The following is a 23,084-nucleotide window of genomic DNA, read 5'->3' on the forward strand; positions in this document are numbered from 1 at the left end:
GACTTTTCTGGCTCGAGCTTCCTATCACCAGCTATTGTTAAAATTCTCTCTAGTAGGTTAAGAAAGCCGTTGGTATCTTACATTATTATTTCCCAAAGAAAGCACAGGTAAGAACCAAGTTATTTCCCAGTGTTCTTTATGATAAACTAAACAGAGTTGTGTAACTCTCACAGAAAGCCTCTCTCCTGGCCATCATTTTTTTTTTTTGACCTTTTTCTATATCCACTGTGACATTTGAAACTTTTTAAAAAGGGAGCGTTAGAAAAATATGCAGCTTTCCATTTTAGACATGTCAATCCCATATACAGAGACAAAAGTATCCTCTGTATTCGTATTCCTTTTTTTTCCCCCACCACCTTCATACTTGTCTATGTCAGGAAATCTAGACAGAAACAAGTTGAGACACATACATTCTTTCAATCCAGAATCTCAGCTGGATACACAGACAAGGAAACACGTTCAAAACTGCTGTTTATGTAGCAGAATATCAAGAATTTACCAAAATCCGTTATTTATCAAAATTAGCATTCTTCAGGAATGTTCTCTCTGCATATATTTCCTCCTTCCTTTGGGTTTTTGTTTTGGTTGGGGGCTTGGGGTGGGGCGAGGGCCCTCTTTTCTTTTTTTGTGTAACCTCTGATAGTCGAGCAAATGGAGCTGAAATGGGATCTGGCTTCCTTCCCTCTCACATTTCTCACTATAGCTGTCCTGGCAGCTCACAGGTGTTTCCATGCAGTAACTGCAGTTGATGATAGCACAACTAAGCTTTTCAGTGATGCTGGCATGTTGTCAAGTTTTCCTGAGAAACTCAAACAAGAGAAGAGAAAGTGCACCTTTTAGCACTTCATAAGTCAGCTAAATCAGTTTGGAATTTGCCAAGACACAGGTACTTCTGTAACCTGACGGTGTGCTGTGTAGTGCAAATAATCTCTGTAATGCTGCTTCTCGAAGAAACTTGTAATAGCTGTTTAGTGAAAAGTGTTCTGCAACTAAATATATCAATTCTGCTATAATAACATGCCTTCCAAATATGAGAACTAAAATCTAATTATAGAATTTTTAATTAAATGAAGAAGGCACATAAATATATTTGGATTTTTATAACACCAAATACAGCGTTTCAAATAATAAATTTTATTGAAAAATTAAAGCAGACCGGATAAAGACCTAATCATATAAGCTAGGAGCTGTCTGGAGGGCTAAGAAAAAGGGAATGGTACCTTATAGAGTTGCTGATAAACTTCTAACAGAGTAGCACAGAATTTGGAAGGAGTCTGTCACAGAGCAGTCTATTCCATTTAAGCATATTTGTTGCCTAGATGCACCTGGCAAGGTTTCATAATTCAGACCCTTTAGGAGCAAGCTGGATTGGAAACACAGTTTTCTAAGAAATATGGAGAACAATAATTCTCGAAACGTCTGATGGCAAGTTACAGGATCAGACATCATACATACATGGCACACTTCATTATACAATAGCTCTATACAGAAATCAAACTTAACGGGGAGTGAGACCTCCATTAAGAGATATGGAAAACTACAGTCTTAAAATAGACTACAAAAATAAATGCTGAAAAAGGTTATTAAATTGGAGGGTACCTTGAATATTGAAAGGAGAAAAACTGAAACAACAGCCTGGGTAATTAGAGGTTGTACAATTTCATAGTATTTCTACCACAAAATGACTAATGTCCCATGTGAGATGAAGACTTCATTCCTCCTCACTATGGAGCTATCCTGAAGTGACAGTTTGTAAAAAGAAAATTAGTTTCTTTTGGCCCAGTGACAACACTAAGATGTTTTTGGTATGGCACTAAGAGGAGTTGAATACTGCTGAAGAACAGAAGTACTCCCACATCCACAACGAACAATACTAGAAATCCTGCCCCTCTGGAAAGGCACTATTTGAACCAGGGAGGATGAAAAACCTACGTATTATTTCTAGTTTAAATTATTGCCTATTAAATGGAAGTTGTTATTTGAAATGTCCCAGTGGATTTGGGTTAATCTGGGAGGAATATGTGTTGCTATAAGAGTATGGCTATAACATGACATACCCTGTTGTGTCACAAGCATCTTACTTCATTAACAAAGTTGAAGGAAAAGCAAACAAACAGACAGAATACATGAAAATTACAAATCATAGAGATTTGGAGGTTTGTCAACACTACTTGGGACAGAGAAATGGAAGGATACAGACATTAAAATAGTCTGTAGAAATAAAATGGAATTTGAAGAAAAATTCACACTAAATTCTACGGAGAAACTTGGGAAACAGCAATAGTGAAAGATACCTTAGGGAACTGGGAAAAGCCAGGTGATAGAAAATTTGCAATTGACAATGATTATAAAAATGCTGGTGCAATTTTGAATTGAACATACAAAGACTTTATATCACAGCAGAATAGAGAATTTCTTCTCTCCAGACACGGCTTTTGTGTGGCTAGGTTTGGAGTATTTTCTTCACCCTGAGCATGCTTTTTTCAGAAAAATGCTGACAAATAGGAGGGAGTTCCAGAGAACGATTTCTTTTCATGGACTGGAGAACTTCGATGAAAGAATAAACAAATACGCACATATTGTCAGATTAAATGAAAACAAGTATGTGTCTAAATAAATTTAAAACCAGTCTATAAATATTGAAGAATATAATCAGCAAGAATCAAAAGGAGCATTCATAATTTTTCCAGAGCATTGGAAAAGGAGGAAGACTGTAAGGAAACATCTGTCTGGTTTTACACGATGGAAAAGAGCTCTTCTCTGCTTCTTCTAAAGCCTTATCTTAAAATTTCAGGGCTGACAATTATCTGCAGTGTGGCTGAACTAGCTGTGAATACACAGTGACAAAGCTCAAGGCTTTGTTGGGAGGCAAACAAGACTTGCAAGCCACACTAGAGATGAAGGATAAGAAAACAGCTAGAAGACTCTGTTAGGGGCAGACAAGTGAATTTTTTGGATGTACAATTTTGCAAAAGAATAAATGTAAAAATAGAGAAGACAGAAGATAGAAAACTGTGCAGAGTGCCTGTATACGTGAGATTTTTCCTTTCTCCCTTGTACTGACCAACAGCAATACAGAAAATACTTTTCTATACCAAAGGATACCTAGTGATAGATAAAAATGCTGTGACATTATTCTTTGGCCATATGTAAAGCCCTGATCTCTGTCCAGCAACAAACACTTTTTAAATCAACCAGCTGACTGTATGAGCATTTCCAGTATGGATTTAAGCACTACCCCCATAAATTACAGGCAAAATAAGATAGTAAAAAAAAAAAGTGTTTGTATCTACAAAATTAAGCCTACACTTTGGCTTTAGTCCAAATGCGAACTACCATCAACTGCCATAATAGATGAAGAAGTGCAGCATTCACTAATAACATCTACAAAACAGTTTCCTTCAAATTCAGCCATCCATTGGGTGAATTTGGGGTTTTAAATATCCACATGCATTTCATCACTTCTAGTCACATAGATAAGAAGGCGAAGGATATTCACACTGCTTAATTCAATTGACCCTCACCCCTCAAAATGTGAATTATAGTAACTAATTCAAAAGCTACTCCCCACCCACTGACTAGACTGAGGCTATAAATTTAGGGACCAGAGATAGGTAAGGAAAATCAGATATTGTGAATACCTGTAAAATAATCTATTCCATTATAAGAAAAAAAGTCATTACACATCATTGAAACAACTGCAATAACCTGGTATGATTCTGATATAGTGTTCAAAAGGCAAAGTGAGTGGGGAAGTTGAGTAATTTTTTCTGAAACTTAATCATAAATTTCTGAAGTTTCAAGAAGTTATTTTTAATACATACATTATGCTAGGCACTTAATTTCAATTTAATCAATAATTACAAAATTCAATTAACATTAATTCTTTGGACTGTAAATACTCTCAGGAACTAACTTTATCTTGTACAGTATAATAGCAATTATGTATATATGCTCAAAAAAGAAAGCAGAAAAATGTGTTTTCTAATCAAAAGTACAGGAGGATTAAGGAGAAGCAGGACTGAATCATTCCACCTGAAATATGACCTGAGGGACTACTCTCCCTACTCTCAGGAAAAATGCTAAGATGTCTTCCAGTATCAGATTCAATTATTACCAGTTTTAAAATCATGTCTTAAAGATGACATCTCAATAGCATAATGTCATGATCACATCATTTCATTATCAGTTCAGAAATGAGAGGAGAGCATGCTGGACGAACACCACACACGGAAGAAATTAAAACCATTTCCTATATCAATGCAAGTTTTCCTAAAGGCTTGCTATTACACATTTCATGTTGACATAATGAATTTTCCATTTTGAATTGGTTCTCTCATTGACCCAAAAGACATAAAATATGGGCCCAAAGCTTATGCTTCTTGATACATTTTTGTTATGACACATACTGGCAAAATAATTTTCTTCCCTTAAAAACATTTGTTTGAATGAATGATCTAATAAACCCTATCATAAGAACAAACCTTATCATTGCCACTTTGTAATAAAAACTGGGATTCAATCTCTCCACTGTGATTTAAGTTTAGTCTTGTAAGTTAATCCAACTTAAATGAGTAAAAAGTGACTAAATACTGTCCTCTATAAATTCTTTTTAAGCATGGGAATAATTCGACAGTCAGAACACTTAATTCTGTTATAACCTACCAAAGTCTTGCATACCTATTATGTTTAAAAACAAGGCATTTTTTTCTTCAGTATAAGTTATTAATGATTTTTATATCAATGTGTTTTTATTATATAGTCTAAAGACACTTCAACAACTCAGGTAATTTTTAAAATGGCTCACTGTAACATCAAAACTAATAAAACAAATCATCACCACCTGTCTTAAATGATTAGTTTGAGTAACAGCAATGAAGCCATGTAAGGAAAATACTAGGTGTTTATGTGCAGAGTTCTCATTTGTTTATTTCTTGTCCCAAATGCTGCTTGAGAATCTGTGGCTAATTTTTGGCACTGACTGCAATGCTTCCTCTGGCACTACCGCCTAGGCTTGACCCTGCATAAAGGTAACAAATCAGGAAAACTGAAGCAAAAATTCAGCCCTCCTTTTATACAGTGCTGGGAATAAAACCTTCAAAACCATTAAGTTAGTTTGCAAGTAAGAGACCAATTCAGCCAACACTTTTCACTTTTACATTGCTTTAGCACAGTGAATCATCTGCAAATTCAGTTTCACTAGCTAGCACACTGTGGTCATCTTATACTGTTCCCATTTTCTGATACACAGACCCTTAGGTTTCTAGTATAAATCTAAAAACATCAGAGGTAACGTACAGGAGCATTTTCTTTACATGTTTGTTTAGTTACATAAATGTTATACAATATATTAAAAAATATTTTTAGATTCCTAATGGTAAAAAAGTTAAACTGCAGCCATGGTTGACAGAACACATTTGTACATAAAAAGCATTGTAGGCATGTTATAATGAACTCAAATCAACTCTAAGTTGAAAGTCTAAGCAACTGAAAACTTGTATGAGTACTTAAGAGAAATCTAAATATGTTAAATTATGGAAATAAACACTTCAGGCACTCAATCTTAATTCTGCCCTTTAGTGAACATAAGCAAACCAAAAAAAGTATGTGATTTTAAAAGTTCATATTAATCTAATTTGGAACCATAAATACCAAAATAATTCAACAGCAATCACACGGTCATTTCATATTACAACTCATGGCCATGAGGTTAAGTTTCCTCTTTTTTTTTTTCCTTACCTTAGCTCCTTATAAGTGGAACATAACCAGATTTCCTGTGCAACATTTACTGGTGCAGGTTACCTCCATCTCTGTGCCTGTTTAGCTTTTTTTGACAATGTGGTGTCAAGCAAAGCAATAGCAGCTTTGCACAGAATTTTTTCCCCCTACTATCTGCCTCACACTCTAACCTATAATGCAGTAGTTACCAATGCAGTAGCCTGCAAGGGAGAATTAAGGGCTCTCTCTTATCCCACTTTTCCTTGTGCAGGACACAACAAAAGCCACACAAGTTTTTGCTTAGCAATGTTGTACTGCAGTGCTTGCGAAAATTATGCCAAAAAGCCATTAGCGTTTCATTTTGTAAGGGGACTGGAAATCCATTATACTATGCCACATTTTAGTTTGAAAATCGTTTTGGGTCAGAACCCAAGGTCAGAGTAATTCTCTTGCACTATATTCCCTATTGCTTTTTCTGCTTCGACGTTGTGCATCACTTGACCTGTCCAGAGATACTGCAAAGTAAAGTTACAGAGGAAACTTCAAAAAAATATCACCCCCCCTCCCCCAGACTCATGCATTTCTACACCAAAGGGCAGATTTTTCTTATTCCAGGACTATCTCACCTCTGGAGTGACATCTCGTGGTGCAAACCCTGTTCCTCCAGTTGTTAAAATCAAATTAAGTTCCTTTTCATCACACCAATCTATCAGCGTCTCCTGAAAGAGAACATGAATCCTGTCAGACCTAACAAGTAACGTGGGATACAGTTATCTCAGAAAACACCTGAAGACTTGAAATGTCTTAAAAACAGACACACACAATAAATACATGGAATTGTAAAATCACTCATGGCTTTTTATATAAAGATTTTAAACCACTATTTATAACCAACATATGACATAATAATTTAAGTACCCATCATAATATTTTTGGAAATGGAAACTGAAATTCTGCTCTCCATCTCTTGAATGGAAAACAAGAATTGACAGTTATTCATTTATATCACTATTTATTTTGATTTTGAGATACAAATATAATGCTTTGACACACGTTCATAGAACATGTGCATTTAATTGAGATTATATGGTTGATTCTTTTTACAGTAACTTTGGTTTCTGTGCTCCACTTTTTAACAGCCTGAAAAAAGCAAGAACCACATATTTGTAAGCTTATCTACTAAAAGATGCAATGATACACCTGATGCAACAACACAAAACATTATCTATAATCATCTTTTCTACATTCCCTACAACATCTCAGTAGGACTGTGTATACCAATTCCAAGGCTGGACTAAGAAAGCTTAATAAATCTGTCATGTAAATTCAATGATTCACAATACTGGAGAACTCGTGATACTAGAACAGTGTTTAATTTGATTTGCATTCATTTTTTAAATGGCATTTTAAACTAGTTTTCAAATGGTGATAAAAATATGACATAAGCAGAAAATTTATTTAGTCTCAATTGATTGTATCACTTATCCTTCATACTCTACTGTGGGCTAGCACAGCAGCAGAATGTCTGCTTGGAGCTCAAAATTAGCTGTGGTACATGAAGCACAGTCATGTATTACACAGTAAAGTATCCACCTGCAGAAATCAGTCAGATCAATTACTTAGACAGCTATCGTTATTCTAGCAAAGAAACCTCATTCTTTGAAAAAGTTTAGGGCACATTTATCTTTCTGGAGTATTATACTGGGGAGGAATGAACTGTTTTGATGATTGGTGGCTAGAAGCTTATTATTTATCATAAAATCAAATCGGAGCAATATACTGATTATAAAAGCTTAAAATATTGTTGATGGTCATAGAACTGTCCAGAACATTTTAAAAAGTACTACCAATTTAGATTAATCCTCAGGTGTATGTTCTGCAGGCTTAGCACTGCTATGTAACTTCCAATTAAGAGAAAGCTCATATACAGCCTCTTCCAAATTGCAGATAGAATAAACTTGTATCTGCCTGCAAGCCCCATCGTGCAAACGTATCCAAGGGTTACTTGAAGAAGTGGCAAAGCCAAAGATTCTGTCTTTATTTCTCCTTTCTTTACTCATTCCTTCCACTTCCCCGTTTGCATTATCTCTTCTCTTTATCAAAACCACATTCATCTTCTTATGGCACTCTACTTAGGTGGGCTGTAACTTGCCAGAAGTTTCTGGTTATATGAACATTTCAAATAAGCTTGAGAAAAGAACACACATAATGTCTCAGACCCATACATAAATGAACTATTTAAATGAATTACGGTAGTAAAAAGTGTTTTAAGCCTTAAAATTGTATGTTTCAATAACATAGATATGCACCCGAAAAATTATTTTAAAGAGGTGGCATCTTCTCTGTTTTATCATCTAGAAACATTTATGTCTCAACTTTGAACAGCTACAAATTTCAGAGAATACCTGAGAGAAGTTCAGCGTAAAAATGGTGTTTGGCAAAGTTAGAGCTTAATATTGTATATATTTTAAAAATTATCATCAAGAAAAATTTGTCAGTATAAAACAGGAGGGAGAGATTTTGTGGGTTTTTTTTAATGAAGCATTTATCTTCAGATAAAATAAAACCTGCCAAACTCCAACTGGCTTTATAGAGAAAATAAATCCCCTTCCTCTGTTCTGATTTTGCTACAGTTCAATAATACTCCAGTTAACGGAAAAAAAAGTCATCTGATAGCCTACAAAAAGCTAAAGAAATCAGTATACACCCTAACTCTTCAAATAAACTGAGCAACAATTAAATGCCTATTACTGCTATTCCATCAGTGTACTTAGGCAGACATATAATTCTCTATCAAGTTCTAGTTATAGTAAAGAAACGTAAGATTTCAGTAAGACAACCTTTGACTATGAGACAGTAAGTTTGGGTTTCATTGTATTTTAGAAGTGTAAATTGTACCACTTAGATCTTTTAAAACTATGGAAAAAATACCTAAGACTGATATTCAGCTTATTTACTTTCTCTCGATCCCACAAAACTCTATCCCACAAAACATTCTCATTGACATTTTAAGTATCTAAAAAAGGAAGCACCACCCCCATCAATTGAGGACAAAAGGCTACTCATATTCACTTTGCTGCTGCCAGCAGTCCAGCTAGATTCTCCACTGGCTTTGCATGGAACTGAATTTGCTGTGTCTTCAAATGAGAATTCCTCTAGGCCAGGGACCTGATATTTGGCTTTACTGATGCTATACAAACAAAATTATTATATAAAATTTCAATCAGAGAAAATTTCATTAAATAATTTTTGTGCATCTTTCTCCTTTTCTATTGTTTCATTGATGATAAGCTTTCAAGATAAATGAGACTAAGTCAACAGGTTATGTAAATCACTGTCACTCCATTCAAGTCAATGGAATTATGCTGATGGATACAAAATACAGTATCTGGCTCTGAAAACAGTACTGTAAAATTACTACCAAATTTTAAAAAGCCAGAACAAAACTACAGACCTCCAGAAAAAAAACAACCAATAGCTTAACATTTTTAACCATTAATATCCTAAAATAGGCTTTATCAGTTATTTTCTAGTGTCAAGGTAGACAAGGAGAAATGAAGTCATTACAGTCAGTTCCTCTAGACACATTTTTATTTCAAAAGCACACAACTGTGATTCTAACCTGTTCAGATTTCATTGAAGTCCTAGAATAATTATATTAATTATGTTTTTCAGCTGCACAGAAATAAAATGTCAGCCCAGTTGCCTCCTTAAGCTTTGGACTGGATCTGGTGCCCTGTCCTCTCTACCTATTTCTTTGTATTTTCTCTTTAAATACATTTAAATTCCTCTCATTTAAATAAGTAAGAAATCCTTGGGTCTAACATACAATTTATTTCTATCTATCTCTTGCTCCAAAGAGCTTTTGTTTCAATCAGCCTCCTCTCTCTCCCAACTTGGAACTACTTGTTGGACTTCCTATGCACTGCCCAATCTTGAAATTATTTCAGTTACAACACTGCTCATCAAAAACTTTGCTTATGATCTGTTTGAATTTTCTCATGACTAGTGTTGATTTCACCAATGCAGAAAAATCTTGCCTCATTCTTTCTCTGAGTTCTTAGTCTTTCACATGTAAATTTATTGATTTTAAGGCCAATAAAGATCATTTACTCATGGAAAGAATGCCTACAGTGTGTGGCACAGTGCAGAGACCCTATGTTTACCACAGATACATGCTTACAAATTCATACAGGCACCATCACATTAAGACACACTAAGTCCAAAAGCTGTACAGATGTATTCTTGTGGCACCACACCTAAGCTGACATTTCAGTCAGTGAATGGCTATAACACTTACAGACATATTTCCTTCTGTGGAGGTAACTTAAGCATCTCAATGTCCAAGATGCGAAAGTGCCATTAGTCTAGGTTGCAATGGGCAAGTCACAGAATTTTGGTCAGTTCCTCCTGTATTTAAAACAAATTCTAGGACTCAAGCATCTCTTCACTAAACCACCCAGCCTTGATCTGAAGGATTCAAGAGAGAGAAGATATATCATAATTTAATTTGGTAGGGTTTTCCAGCAGCTATTCATGTTTATCACTATTTGTTGTGTTTCTAGTAACTGTTTCTTACTAACCATTTCTGTGGGACAATGCCCCCGCCATGATACGTAAGAAACCTGCTCACAGAATGCACAATGGTCATGGCTAGCAAAGTGTGGTATTTTGTAACTCCATTAATGTACCATCCCCTAACCTCTGCAAGTAAGTGAACAGGAGAAACAAACAGGAATTCCTTTCTGGAGTTAAAGGAACAGTTCCCTGATCGTTGGAGATAACTGAGGTTTGTGGGTTACTTATCTTAGTAAATTTTTGCAGTCTCTTGCAATAAAGCCTTATTACAATCATGGGCACTCTACGTTTCTCTCCTTGATTGCTACTTCACTTAAATAATGGAGTAGAGCAGTTCTACATGTGTAATTAATTACTTCCTTTTCAGAGAGACAGAGGCATCCATTCATTGACACAGTATTATAAAATATGCTGTTAGCCAGGAATTTAAACTTGAGAAAGGTTGCAAGACTCCTCCAGTCCTCTTACTGCTACTGTACACTGCTCTTCCCCATAGGTACTGAGACTATGAGTAATGCCCTTAACTGGAGCAGAAGTACTACAAAGCACACAAAAATGGTCACCATGGATCAGAACAAATGCCTACACAGAAGAGCTGAGGTTTTGAAGACTGTTCCTTTCCTATGATGCTACAGTCGTATGGTATTTATTGTCTTTCTTTTTGTCCTATTTTTGCCATCACTTTGCTATGAGAGTGTGATAACAGTCCCACGTGTTTATGCTTTCGAAATGATTAGAAAAATCAATCAACCTGCAAATCAATATTATGGTGCTTATTCCTGGGATTAACATGTACACCTTTTTTCTTATCAATGTCATTTACTTCATAATACAAGGATTGTAAAAATAATTCTCAATACATATGCATACTTTTCATACACCTTAACCACTGGAATATGACATGTACACTGTTACCATTTAAAACATTCATTAGGAAAGAATAGGAAAATGCTAAAAAGAATACAAACAGGCAGGTTTTCATAAAGAATCCATACAGAATTCTTCCATTATATATTCAGTATTGAAACTGGTTACGTAATTTTATAGTTAACAAAGATGTTTGGTATTTTGGCACATTAAGTTTTTCTAGCACAGTGCAAACTTGAAGTTATTTCGCCTTATATGCACCACCAATCACATATGAAGGACCATTTAAAATGTTAAAATTTAATTGAAATTGCTGAATAAATATCAGTGTTAAATATGAAATTTAATTATGAAACAATATACATTTATTTACATTGGACTTTGAAACAGAAATAAGTTAGTGTAAGCTGTTTTATAGACATGCATACTATCCAGAAGTTCTCAAAACAACTTTACGTGACTGAAAAGACCGTTGCGGCTTCTGGGAAAAACTACTGATAGTGCTTAGAAATGCAAAAGTCTCTGTTCTCCAGCACAGATCATCTTAAAACTACAAGCTTTGTAAAATTATATAACTTCTATATTTGCAAATAAATCCTGTTTACTCTAGGACAGTATGTTTCAAAATGCAAGGAAAAAACATATAACAATATGTTCTTAAAGCTATAATGATAACTTTCCTTAGCAATCTAAGTCAAATAAGAAGAATTGTTGTATAAAAAGCCACATTAAATATCAATTTAATTTTCTTTCACACTTTGTGGTCTCATGCTAAAAGAGCTAAAAGGGTGTCTGAGATAATTTTCATTTATGATTATCTAACATCATCATAATAAAGAAATTATAGCGAATTAGAATATGGAAAAACATATCAAAGAAGAGAAAGTCTGCATAGTTGCAGATTTGCTAAGAAAACTGGATGTCATTTTGACCACTGAGTTTCAGGAATACAGGAATTGGCACATTAAGATCTCATACCAACTTTTACTTAGTCATGTGGCTTGAAGTACTCCAGACCGCAGCTCACTAAAGATTATCCCTGGTATTACGGCATGAGAAAGCATACTTAACTGCATGACTTAGAAATTCACGTCACAGCACACAAATACAAAGCAGGAAAAAAGAAAAAGAAAAGGTAAAAGTAACCCAATTGTTCCTCATTGTTGTATTATTTAGGAGTTTTAATCTTCTCTATTCAGTTGACCATGGCTTGTCTATTAATTTAAAAGGGAAAATCAAGTACTAAGGACCATGCAAGAACATGAATACCCATAAAGCAAAGGCACTGAAGGAAAGATAAAGAGCTGAGTTTAACTTTCAGTTTGAAAAAGAAAAAAAAGCCTTAGAAATGTTAATATATTCTTGGAATGAATGTCATTTTTTTTGCCCTGTTTCTTGTGAAGGTTTTATTTCTTATGCTCACAATCTTTCTCTCATTGCTTGAAAGCTTTGCTGAAATGTAGAGGCATGAAGATATTCTTATGTGTGGAACAACAACTTTGCAAGTAATCAATCTCAAAATCATTTAAGAACATCAGAAAATGAAATACTAAAACACTATGAAAATACACTCAACATTTCCTGTTACCTCCACCCCTTTTTTTCTTCCCCCACCAACAAAAGACAGAAAGTAAGAGAAATGTTAGGATTATGTTGAGTGTAATCACAGTAGTCAAGAGACTTGGATGAAACACAAGTACGTATCTCAATGTGTCTAAATAGACCTTTTCGTCTTTTGAGAGTTTACTGAACATAGTTAGTAGTCTTTTGAAGATTCTACAGATATATTCGCAGTTTTCAGCATCACAGTCATTTTGCCTTGTTTTTCTAAACACAGTTTTCTAAATACTAAACTAATGTATTAAAAGAAGTCGTAAAAATGCAACTATTTTACTGAAATGCAAAACTAAAGGAAGAAAGTAAGAAAAATGTACTCTCTAAATGGCTTACTTTTAAATGGAAATTTAATTATAGGCATTTTCCATTTGAAATATATTGCAGCTATCAAATATTTCAAGGTTCAACATACCTATGCAGCCCGTAACGTAACCTTTTTTTAAAAAAGTACTTCACGTCTTCTAAAAGCTAGTATTCATGATAATTATCCCTAAAACAGGAAAAAAAAAAGTAGGCACTGAAATGCAACGCTCAACAGAGTTCATCTGTGCAAAGGAGTAGGGAAAGTCAAGCAGAGATGTACAAACACTGAAGTGTTTGCTGGTCAAATCACCAGGACTGGGAGTGCAGTTTCAGTACACCAAAGTAGTCTGCTTTTTAAGGGCTCAGACTGGCAAAAAAATTTCTAACTATTACGCTGGAAAAAGGTAAAGACAGTATAGGCCACGTACAAGATTGACTCCACAAAATAAAAGTGCCGTTTTAAATGTTTTGTGCTAATTTCCTCTCAGAAAGACAAAGGAAGGATTCTTAATTCAAGCTAACTACCTTGACATATTAGTCTTACTTTAAACAAGAAAAATTGTGATTTTATTGTATGATTTAACAAATGGAATTAAAATCTACAAGGAGGTCTAGATCAGATGCAAACCATGAGTCTATATGTGCAGCAAGGCACAAGACCTGTTTTCTTCTGTATGAAAATCTGTTCCCATCTACTGTTGGTACCACTGGTACCCTCCTAGAGTACATGCTAAGGTCTTGAAATCACGGCTACTCACTGGAAAGGATCGGTCACTCCAGCATAACAGTTTTCCTCAGATGCCTGGAGGAAGGGATGAAACTTAGAGCTGTCAGAAGAGTCAGAATTAGGTATTTTCCAAACATGTCTGTTTCTTGAAACAATTTTCCTGTCCACTCTGAATCTGGCAGATATAAACATGTGTGTGGGCATATATGCACACCTGCACATCTTTACATAATAAAAATGTACTAGCAAAAGCACCAAAGTTCAATGTGTCTCATTCCTGTCATGTGTAAAAGACCTCTGTCTAAAATGTAATGTTTACTTACTAAAATAAATATTACAGTAGTTATAAAAACTCTGTTTTTCTTAAGAATTTACTTGAAACCAATTAAAAATTAAATAAAAGAGAAAAATAATGCCTCCTTGCCAATATTAGTTTTCCCAGTGAGAATCTTGACATCTAATACATATTCCTCCGATTACTCCTACAACACCACAAGCTAAAATAGCAATTGGAATGAAAAGAAAAAAAAAGCATAAAACCAATTAAATTAATCCAATACTGCTCACTAATAATAGATAAACAGAAATTTTCTCTCTTTTTTTTTTTTTTTTTTTTTAATTAAAGCAGCACTTCAAAGACCTGTTATCACGAGATGTAAATGCTTGGTTTTGGAGCCATAAACTTCAGATTAATTGTGCAGAACAAGATGGCTTTTTCCACATTTTCTTCCCCTTTGCATACATTAACGTTCATCTAAGGTTGTTTAAAAGACTATTTACTTTGGGTTTTCTTCTCAGAATGTGAAAAGGCAGCTTGATATTACACACAAGTCAGTAACTCTCTAAAACTAGAGTTCTTTACAGTATTTTATCTATGTGTATCCACATCTACAGCACATGTACTCATGTACCACAGATCAGAAGTTTCCCCGAACTTTGCTGGCTGTAACTAAGCCCAGATAAGCTACATCTTAATCTTATTGAAAACACAGAAATGGCAAAGCCGCAGAAAACCAACTGTAGATTTCTTTGAACTGCCAAGACAACACTAACTGCTTCAACTCTAAGACTGGTAAAAGCATGTCCGTCACATAGGCAAAGGCAATACATCTCAGAGAACTCCAAGTACCAACACGTAAGGATCATATTTCTGTAATAGCCCTCAACTCACATAACTGCACTTCTCAGAAACTATACTTGAAAATAACCACTTGCAGAATTTGCATGTACATATTTGAATGCAGAGACAACTACACCTCCAGTTTAAGCCAGGTTATACCCTGTGTCTACTAGTTCTGTTTAACAGGCAGGAAGTGCAGTGGATTAAAAAATGACTACAAGGCTTCTGTGATTAAAAAAAACCACATGAGGAACCCAGCTGTGGAAAAAAATGTTTAAACTCAAATGTTTGCTTTTCTGTAACTATGAAGTTTTAAAAAGCAATATAATTGTAAAAATATAATTGATTCTTACAGAACCCAGTTCAGTTTCTAGCTTCATCTTCTAATAGTAAATACAATCTTACATGTTACTTCATACACTTAGCTACAATTGTGTAAGATACCGTTTCCTTTTACTTTTTAAATAATATTACAACTTATGTAATTTCAATTTTTGGTGTAGCTCTCAATGGAAATGACAAATTGAACAGAGTGAAAATATTCAAATATCTAAAAAAGGTTAGGACAGGGGGGGCGGGGAAGACAAGAGATGAAACCACTAGAGAGACAGGGAGCTACTCAGTGTAATGCAGTTTGTGGTATAAATTCCCCCACGTGTGTATTGTTCATGCACATCAACCACAGAGTCAATGAATCTACGGCTTTACCTGTGAAAATACAGTAAAGAAAATTTACCTACCAACAAACGGCTGCTGTACTTTGAGATATTTAGTCCATACATATACTCTAAGAGTGGGTGGGCTCGTGGCCTGCCCTGGAGTGTCCCGGGAGGGGCGCTCTAGCTCCTCCCCTCTTCCTGCTTGAGGCATGACAAACAGGGCAGAGTGCATCCGCCACCACTTCAGTTCCTCTTAAATGCACAATCAAACCTGAAAGAGATTCAGAAAGAGGGGAAAGGCAGGTAGGAGACTAATGTACATGCAGACTATACCTCTCAAAGAACACCAGTTACTGACCAGTAACCTTTCTTCTTTGAGTCTGCATGTACATTCCCACAACAACTCACTCTGAACAGTTACCTTTGGCTTTTACCACCCAGGAGAAGGCCTGAGGACTCCCACAAACTGCAGCATCACACCACTGAAGGCTGAAACTGCCCTGGATACTATTAGACTAACATAATGCCGGGTGAAAGCAAAGAAGGAACTCCAGGTGGCCTTGTGGCAAATGTCCAAATACTATACAATACAGATACTAAGTTTGCCCAGAGATCTAATAGAATTTGCTTTGGCCATGAGGGGGAAGTTCCTTGAGTCCACACAGAGCTGGAAAGCCATCTGAACAATCGTTGGGTGAAGTCAGCTGAACTTCTGGATATTCCCACAGTGCAACAAGCAAAGAACAAACTAAAAGACTTGGACCTGTGAATAGAAATGATAAAGTCCTTCTGAAATCAAGAATGTAAAGTATAAAATTCAATCAAAGAAGCATAAGATCTGGAAACGAGTACTGGAGGACTAACTGCCTGGCTACTCTGGAACTTTGGCACCACTTCAAGAAGGAATTTTGGATGACTGAAGAACAGATACTCTGCCCTTATAAAGGTAGTTATCTAAAACGGCAGCCATAAGGATGCATATACTTCAGCAGCTGGCTGAGAAAACTGTCACCAGGTGTGCCACTTTCATAGACACAAGCAGAAGGAGTAAGAATTTAAGAGCTCAAAAGGGGAGAAGGAACCACTATAATGCAATGGTTTTCCAAGACTATTCAGTCATGAACAATTCAATGCATCCTGATCAGCTCTGTTAGGAAGCTATGAGTTGTGAGGTTTGAGAACATGAGTGTACTCAACCAGAGAGAGCAACCTGGTATCCTCACCAAAGTACAGAAAAGCGTTAACGGAACTGCATATAACAAATAACCTAAAAAAGCTGAGATCGAAGCAGCAACAAACACATTGTACAGAGAATACTGTTTTCTCATAGACTACGCATGTCTAGATGGTACTTTCATGCTACTGGCTATCATTACTCTGGAGAGTAGCAAGAACTGACTACACTAGAGATTGATGAATGTTTTGACATGGAATGTCCTGAGATTGCCACAGACTGAAGAAGAGCCAGGGAAGAGAGAAAATACGATGTCCATGGATACTACAAAAGAAATCTCACATAGCAGCATATGTCACACCCACTGTCAGAACAAGGTGAAATTACCCAAAAAATAACAAGTTCATCTTTACTGAATATTTCTCTGTATGTGTGCCAATTCTGGTAACTTACAATCAATATACCATAAAAGGAGAAGCAGCATTCTGCAAGCCTAATCCAATGAAAATTGCTGTATGGCTTTATTAAGTCAGGCAGCTGAATGAGATGCCAAAACAATGAGAACATTTTAGCAAAAGCACATGCAGTATTGCAAAGAACAGACTTACTTAGGTCCTCTAAAGAATACCCCTAACGGAAACAGCAAACGTCATTTGTATCCTCACAGAAATTTCCTTGGGGAAGTCTAGTTCATCAAATTCTAAAGAATATACTACAATAGGCCTGGATGGAATCTCCATTATTCTCTCTCTGTGTCCAGTTCAGAATTATTTTGTCATTCCTGACAGACCCCTGGCTACAAAAGATACTCTTAAAGATCAGTACATGTTTTACTTTTGGACAAACGACCACTGGAAGAGTAGGTGAATAAACTGGTTTAAATGAAAATCCGAACTTTTGGAAGAAATGTAGAGGTTTGGTCTAAAGTATCACTTCTGTCTTACAAGGGGCTGTAAATAGAGTCAAAGCCACTTACATCAGGGCTCACCGTCTTCTGTATGCAACAAAGAACATTGTCATGTCAAACTACTAAGTGTGAAGAATCACATTAATATTCCAAATTTGAGTTAAATCTTCTATTTAAAATGGAAGTCTGATAATCACTGTAGGATGAAGAGAATTTACATGCTACCAAACTGGTGGATGAAGTGCTGAAATAGCTGCTGGATGCATACTAGGCTTATGAGTTTCCAATAACTAACATTCTAGAGTACTGAGAAACAAAGCCCTCATAGAAGACGGATTCCTCCTGAAGCAAAACTATTTCCATTTTGTGGCACATGTAAAGATTATGGACCACTTCCGACGCTGAATCAAAATGTTCTGTATGTTTAAATAGTCAAATACGTTATTACACCTCACTGTATGAAAAGTGAGGCCTGAATGATGCGTGTGTCTATTGGTCTGAATAATCAATGTGGGGAAAAAAGGCAGGATAACTAGCATAGATGCTTGCAAGATCCTGAATTCCAGATACCGATAATGTTCAGGCCAGAATGGAGTGACTGTGGTGACTCAGACGCTGTTTTTTCTTAACCACAACAGAATAAGGGTATCGGTAGATAAGCATAGATCTGAAATGCATGGAATTAAAAAGCCGTCTCCCTACCAACTCAGATTCTCTTCCCCTCTAGAGAATAAATGTTTGCATTTCTTGATGTTATCAACCACAGATTAATCTTTGGTGAATAATACTGTCAATACAATTGCCTATTTAGATATTCAGAGAAGTATCTGTTAAGAAGATGTGGCAGCATATTTTGAAGATCCTGAAGATAACGGGTTGTAACAATTGTTTTATGGCAAGCACAACAATTCCATAGATGGAGTCATTACATAATGGATGGATCTAGCACCTCCCTGCTTGCTCATGCAGCGCACTGTGACGGTGCTATTCACCCAAAAGTCACTGTTCCGATCATCAGTGGATAGACACAGAACAGCACTCCAATTTTGCCTAGCAACATTTACTAGAAGATGCCCCTCTTTTGCAATGAAGAAGCCATCCTTATTGACATCTCTACATATTTGTAGGGGAACCCCCTACCAGCTGAGAGATTTTAAGATTACTATCTATCAGCTGTATTCATTTTCTAACATCTAATTATAATGCATAAATTAAATATAAGATGTTTCCAGCCAATCTGTGCAGGTACAGGCCACGTGACCTAACAACTAAAGGCATGATCTTACTGTGATCTATGATTGTCCTGGCACTGTTCAAGATTGTTTCAGAGAAGTGTTCTTTTGTCCTGGTGAAGCCTACCAAGGCAACAATAAAATCTCTTTCCTGAATATAAATTAGATGGGAATTATCTGTGTTCATCCTTCTACCGTAGTGTAAAGTAAAAAAGTATTTGTAGAGAACCCTGAACGTTATGTGTGAGTTGATGGAGAAAGGATTCTTGTACAAATCAGGTCACTACATGCGAGTATGCAAAGATATTTATTTTTCCCTAGGAAAAATTACTACCACAGACAAATAAGGAACAAATTACAGAGTTCCATTTCTAGATGGTAAACGACCTTCCAGGTCTAATAATCAATGCCAGATTTAACTTCCAAAAGATAATAAACCATCAGGAAGAAAGCCCCTTCATCCAAAACTAAGCAGTGTCCTTTATTTCTCCAAATATAAGGAAGGTATGGACATCCTGCTCTGATATATTCTTGTGTACAAACAACGAAGAGAAAGGTATATGCAAGAAAGGAAAGATTGGAGTATTCTAGAACTGATTAGACTGTCTGCACTTCTCCATTATCTGTTGAGTAGGAGTAATCTTAGAGACCCCGCAAATGATTCTCAAAAGGGATAAGGAAAGGATAAAAATCAATTGAGATTCATTGACGGTTCTTAATGCAAACAACACGTTGATAGCTGTTGAAGGCAATGAAAAATAAGTAACTGTGATCATTACAGAAAAAAGTCTTTTCCCCACGAGCCCCTGCTTTTTTCTTACATAGATAGAGCACAATAGAATAATAATAGAATGAAATAGTAATAGGCTGCCTTGCTGATTAGGTTATTGTTTATTCCTGAACTCTGGAGTATAAGCATCCAAAGACTAAAATGTAATGAAAGAACCTTTTGGCACTTATAAGACAATCCATTACTGAACTAAAAAGGCTCTTCCCTCTTCAAAGGGAAGACCTTTTCAGGATTCAGTCTATACAGAATCTCTCTTATAGGCCCAAAGGATTATAGCTATTACAAAATAGCGGGTGAAAGCTGTTACCATAGAATTTGATGAGCTATCTTCTGCTTCCATTGCAGCCTGCAGAGGTGTCTTAGCATTAGCTGATCCCACTTCAATCAAAGATTTCAACTAATTATTATACTCGGGAGAAAACTGATGCAGAACAACTCACATTAGAAAGACTTCTTTTCCTAAGAGCTGAAACTTTCTGGTCATTTCTCTTTTGGAATGTTTTTTAAAAGATGTTAATTTTTTCTTGATACATACTAATAACAAAATTACTTGGAGTCAAGTGGTAATAAAAGCATTCAAAATCCTAAAGAGATTTCAAAATCACCTTCCAACTGTTTATGCAGCTGGTGTAAATGAAGCTAAAATCTGCCAGGATACTAAGGTTGTTCAAACATGCCTTTATGGGTATTAGAAATCTCTCAGGCAAAATAATACACAGAATGTCAAACAACCTACAGCATTTTTGCAGAATATTTTGTAATGTCCATTGTTTCTAAGGTCCTAAGTTCTTGGAAATTATTTTGTGCTATACAGAAAGATATGCTAACACTGTTATATGACAAAGATTATATATATATAAAAAAATTTATATCCTTCTGAACTGATTGAGATGGAGACAACTTTGTAAGAAGTCTGCCTAATTTGATAAAGTTGCTGCAAATGGAGCAAACAGAAACTTAAAGCAACTGCTTCATAGAAGTGATCTAGCTCAACCTGGTCTCAAAATATTAACAAAGCCATAGAGGCTAACTAGGACATGAACAAAGTTCAAAGCAATACATGTAGAGAGCTGGAAAGGACGATTCTAAGCAGAATCACTTGTTATCTCTTGTTTTTGTAGAGACATATGCCAAACTTTACTTGCTAAAATTTAAGAATCATAAAAGAATGATTCTAATCAGTACTATCAGAATGAGAGAAGTATAGAATGCTTTCTGCTAAAGGAAGAGCAATCCTTACAAATGTTTGCAGCAATCATATTGAGTCTCTTGGCCACTGCAGAGAAAGTCTTGATATATTCAGAAATACTTTCCAGTCTCATGATTTCCAACATGCTGGTTCTATTTGCAACTATTGGTTCTGTGACTGAGAGTTTTCAAGCAAACACTACTAATTCCAGAGTAAGAAACACTTGCACTAAGCATGTCATCTATACAGGTACTTTTAACACTTAATCTTGAGTGAATGATGGCTTAATTAATTAAGTGTTCTGGCAATGAATATATTTGTACCATATGCTTCAGTTGCAAAATCAAGATCTGTGCCAGAACCAAAAGCTGCAGCACTGAGGGAATAGTCGTTGATGAGTGAAGCCCTTACAGTGTCTGCTTCAAGAGGAATTAATGATTTATAAACTCTAACTACTTAGCACAATTTATTTTGAAATTGCTTTCACTTACTTTATCTGAAGTTTATATTAAACCTTCATAACTATCTAGAAGATGACGTTATTTTAAATGTTACAATTAACATACAGATATCGCAATTATTCATTATACCTTCATAAATGGGTATTTCATGCCTCTCTCCTCCTGTTTCCCTTGAAAAAGAATGGAGAGAGAATATGTACACACTTCTTTTTTTTGAGTAGTTTTCCCAAAGGATAAGTAGGGAGACTCAATAATTATGGAAGTGTTTAAGGAGTACAATTGTAGGTACAGCAGGTTCTACTGAATAAAGCGCATTCCCGTTGTTACCAATGCGCTCAAATCAGACAGATAGTGGAGGTTATGCATACGAAATGTCTGCTGCTTCACAGGAACAGAACCCTCCTTGCTAAAGCATGGGTCATTTCTAGAGTTGTGAAACCATGGAAAGCCCTCTGGACTAGGAAGTACTTGTTCGTTATTTTAAAGATGTAAGAAGACACACGTGGTAACCTTTACGAGAATCCTGAGTTATTGATAAACTTCAAAAAAAAGTTGCATAAGAAATAATGAGTCTTTTCAACTGTGTATCACCTGCTTTATATATTATTATTCTAACACATGGTCTGTTGCATGAAAATGTTTATATAAGTAATTTTTGGTTTTTTAATTGCAAAACTTACCTTTCTGGACATGTTAAAATCACATTACAGTCATCTGCTCAATGCCATTTAGAATAAAGGCATGATCTCAATAATTAAAAATACCATATTGCCCCTTTCAAAGAGTTGTATCATCTCCCACACATTCTACTTTGAGGATTATGATGCATGCAGTATACGTTATCTCCGGACTACTGCTTTCCCTTGTAGAGACAATTGCCGCTTTAGTGCTGGAGAGTGATGAGGAGCCTACACAGGCAGCAGAGTCATTCAGATAGTATTTTCAGTAAGAGGGAGTAGGTGGAATTAGTGGACGAAGGAGAGTATGCAATAAATTTTATCTGTGAGCAAGAACTGGGCAATGCCCTCTGGAAATTAAGGACCACACAATGTTCTATTTATAATATTTCTAATATTGTAGTGATCCTGACCAGGAGACCATTGTACGTCAAGGAGTTAGTGATCCACATAAGAGTTCCCCTGCAGTTCCCACAGCAGGCTGTGCTGTGCTCCACGTCCAGTGTAGCCTTCAGGCCTGTGCCACACTGCACAAACCCCTTGGCCAAAGGACAGACTCAGCCACCTCATTGTAACGGAGGAGCCTGTAGGCAGCTCACTCAGTACTGGTGACTACGCCACCAGCGTGGCCTTTCCTTTACCTAAAAGGTGTAGCAAGAATTTCTCATGAGTGGAGAAATCCATCCAGGGATTGATCTGGTGCTGCATGAACACGCAGTTCCCAGCATCTGAAGGGAGTAAGATTTATTTGCTATCTATACTCCTCCTCTGATTCTGCCTTATTAAAGCAGATATTTTATTAAGCCATTTCTTGTCAGGCCTTTCTTATTGAGATCCAGAAAGAACCTGGCACCGTCCCTCTCACACTCCCCCGCCCCAGTGCAGAAAAAACACACACCCAGAATTGCCTTTTCATTTCAACACTCATCACCTCTGACCCTATGGAAGGAGAAGCCCTTGCTTTTTTCTTGCAGTTACTAAGCAAGTCTTTTCTGTCCTGTAAGAGTTCTCTCTCCAGGCCTGGTAATATCTGTGATATTTGAAGACATTAAAAAGAGATCAAAG

The 23,084-nt window shown here is 36.0% G+C and overlaps 1 protein-coding gene across 22 annotated transcripts in view; it reads right to left on the reverse strand.

Annotated features, from left to right (window-relative positions):
* Positions 1–23,084, reverse strand: part of GPHN (gephyrin) — a 301,882-nt gene that overhangs the window by 136,402 nt on the left and 142,396 nt on the right. For all 22 annotated transcript variants that reach the window (XM_076344877.1, XM_076344875.1, XM_076344873.1 and 19 more), the window contains exon 4: positions 6,345–6,437. In XM_076344877.1, coding sequence (XP_076200992.1) covers positions 6,345–6,437 — 93 coding nt within the window. The remainder of the gene's footprint in view (positions 1–6,344; positions 6,438–23,084) is intronic.

This window comes from Aptenodytes patagonicus, chromosome 7 (genome assembly GCF_965638725.1).
Source record: "Aptenodytes patagonicus chromosome 7, bAptPat1.pri.cur, whole genome shotgun sequence".
Taxonomy (NCBI): Eukaryota; Metazoa; Chordata; class Aves; order Sphenisciformes; family Spheniscidae; genus Aptenodytes; species Aptenodytes patagonicus.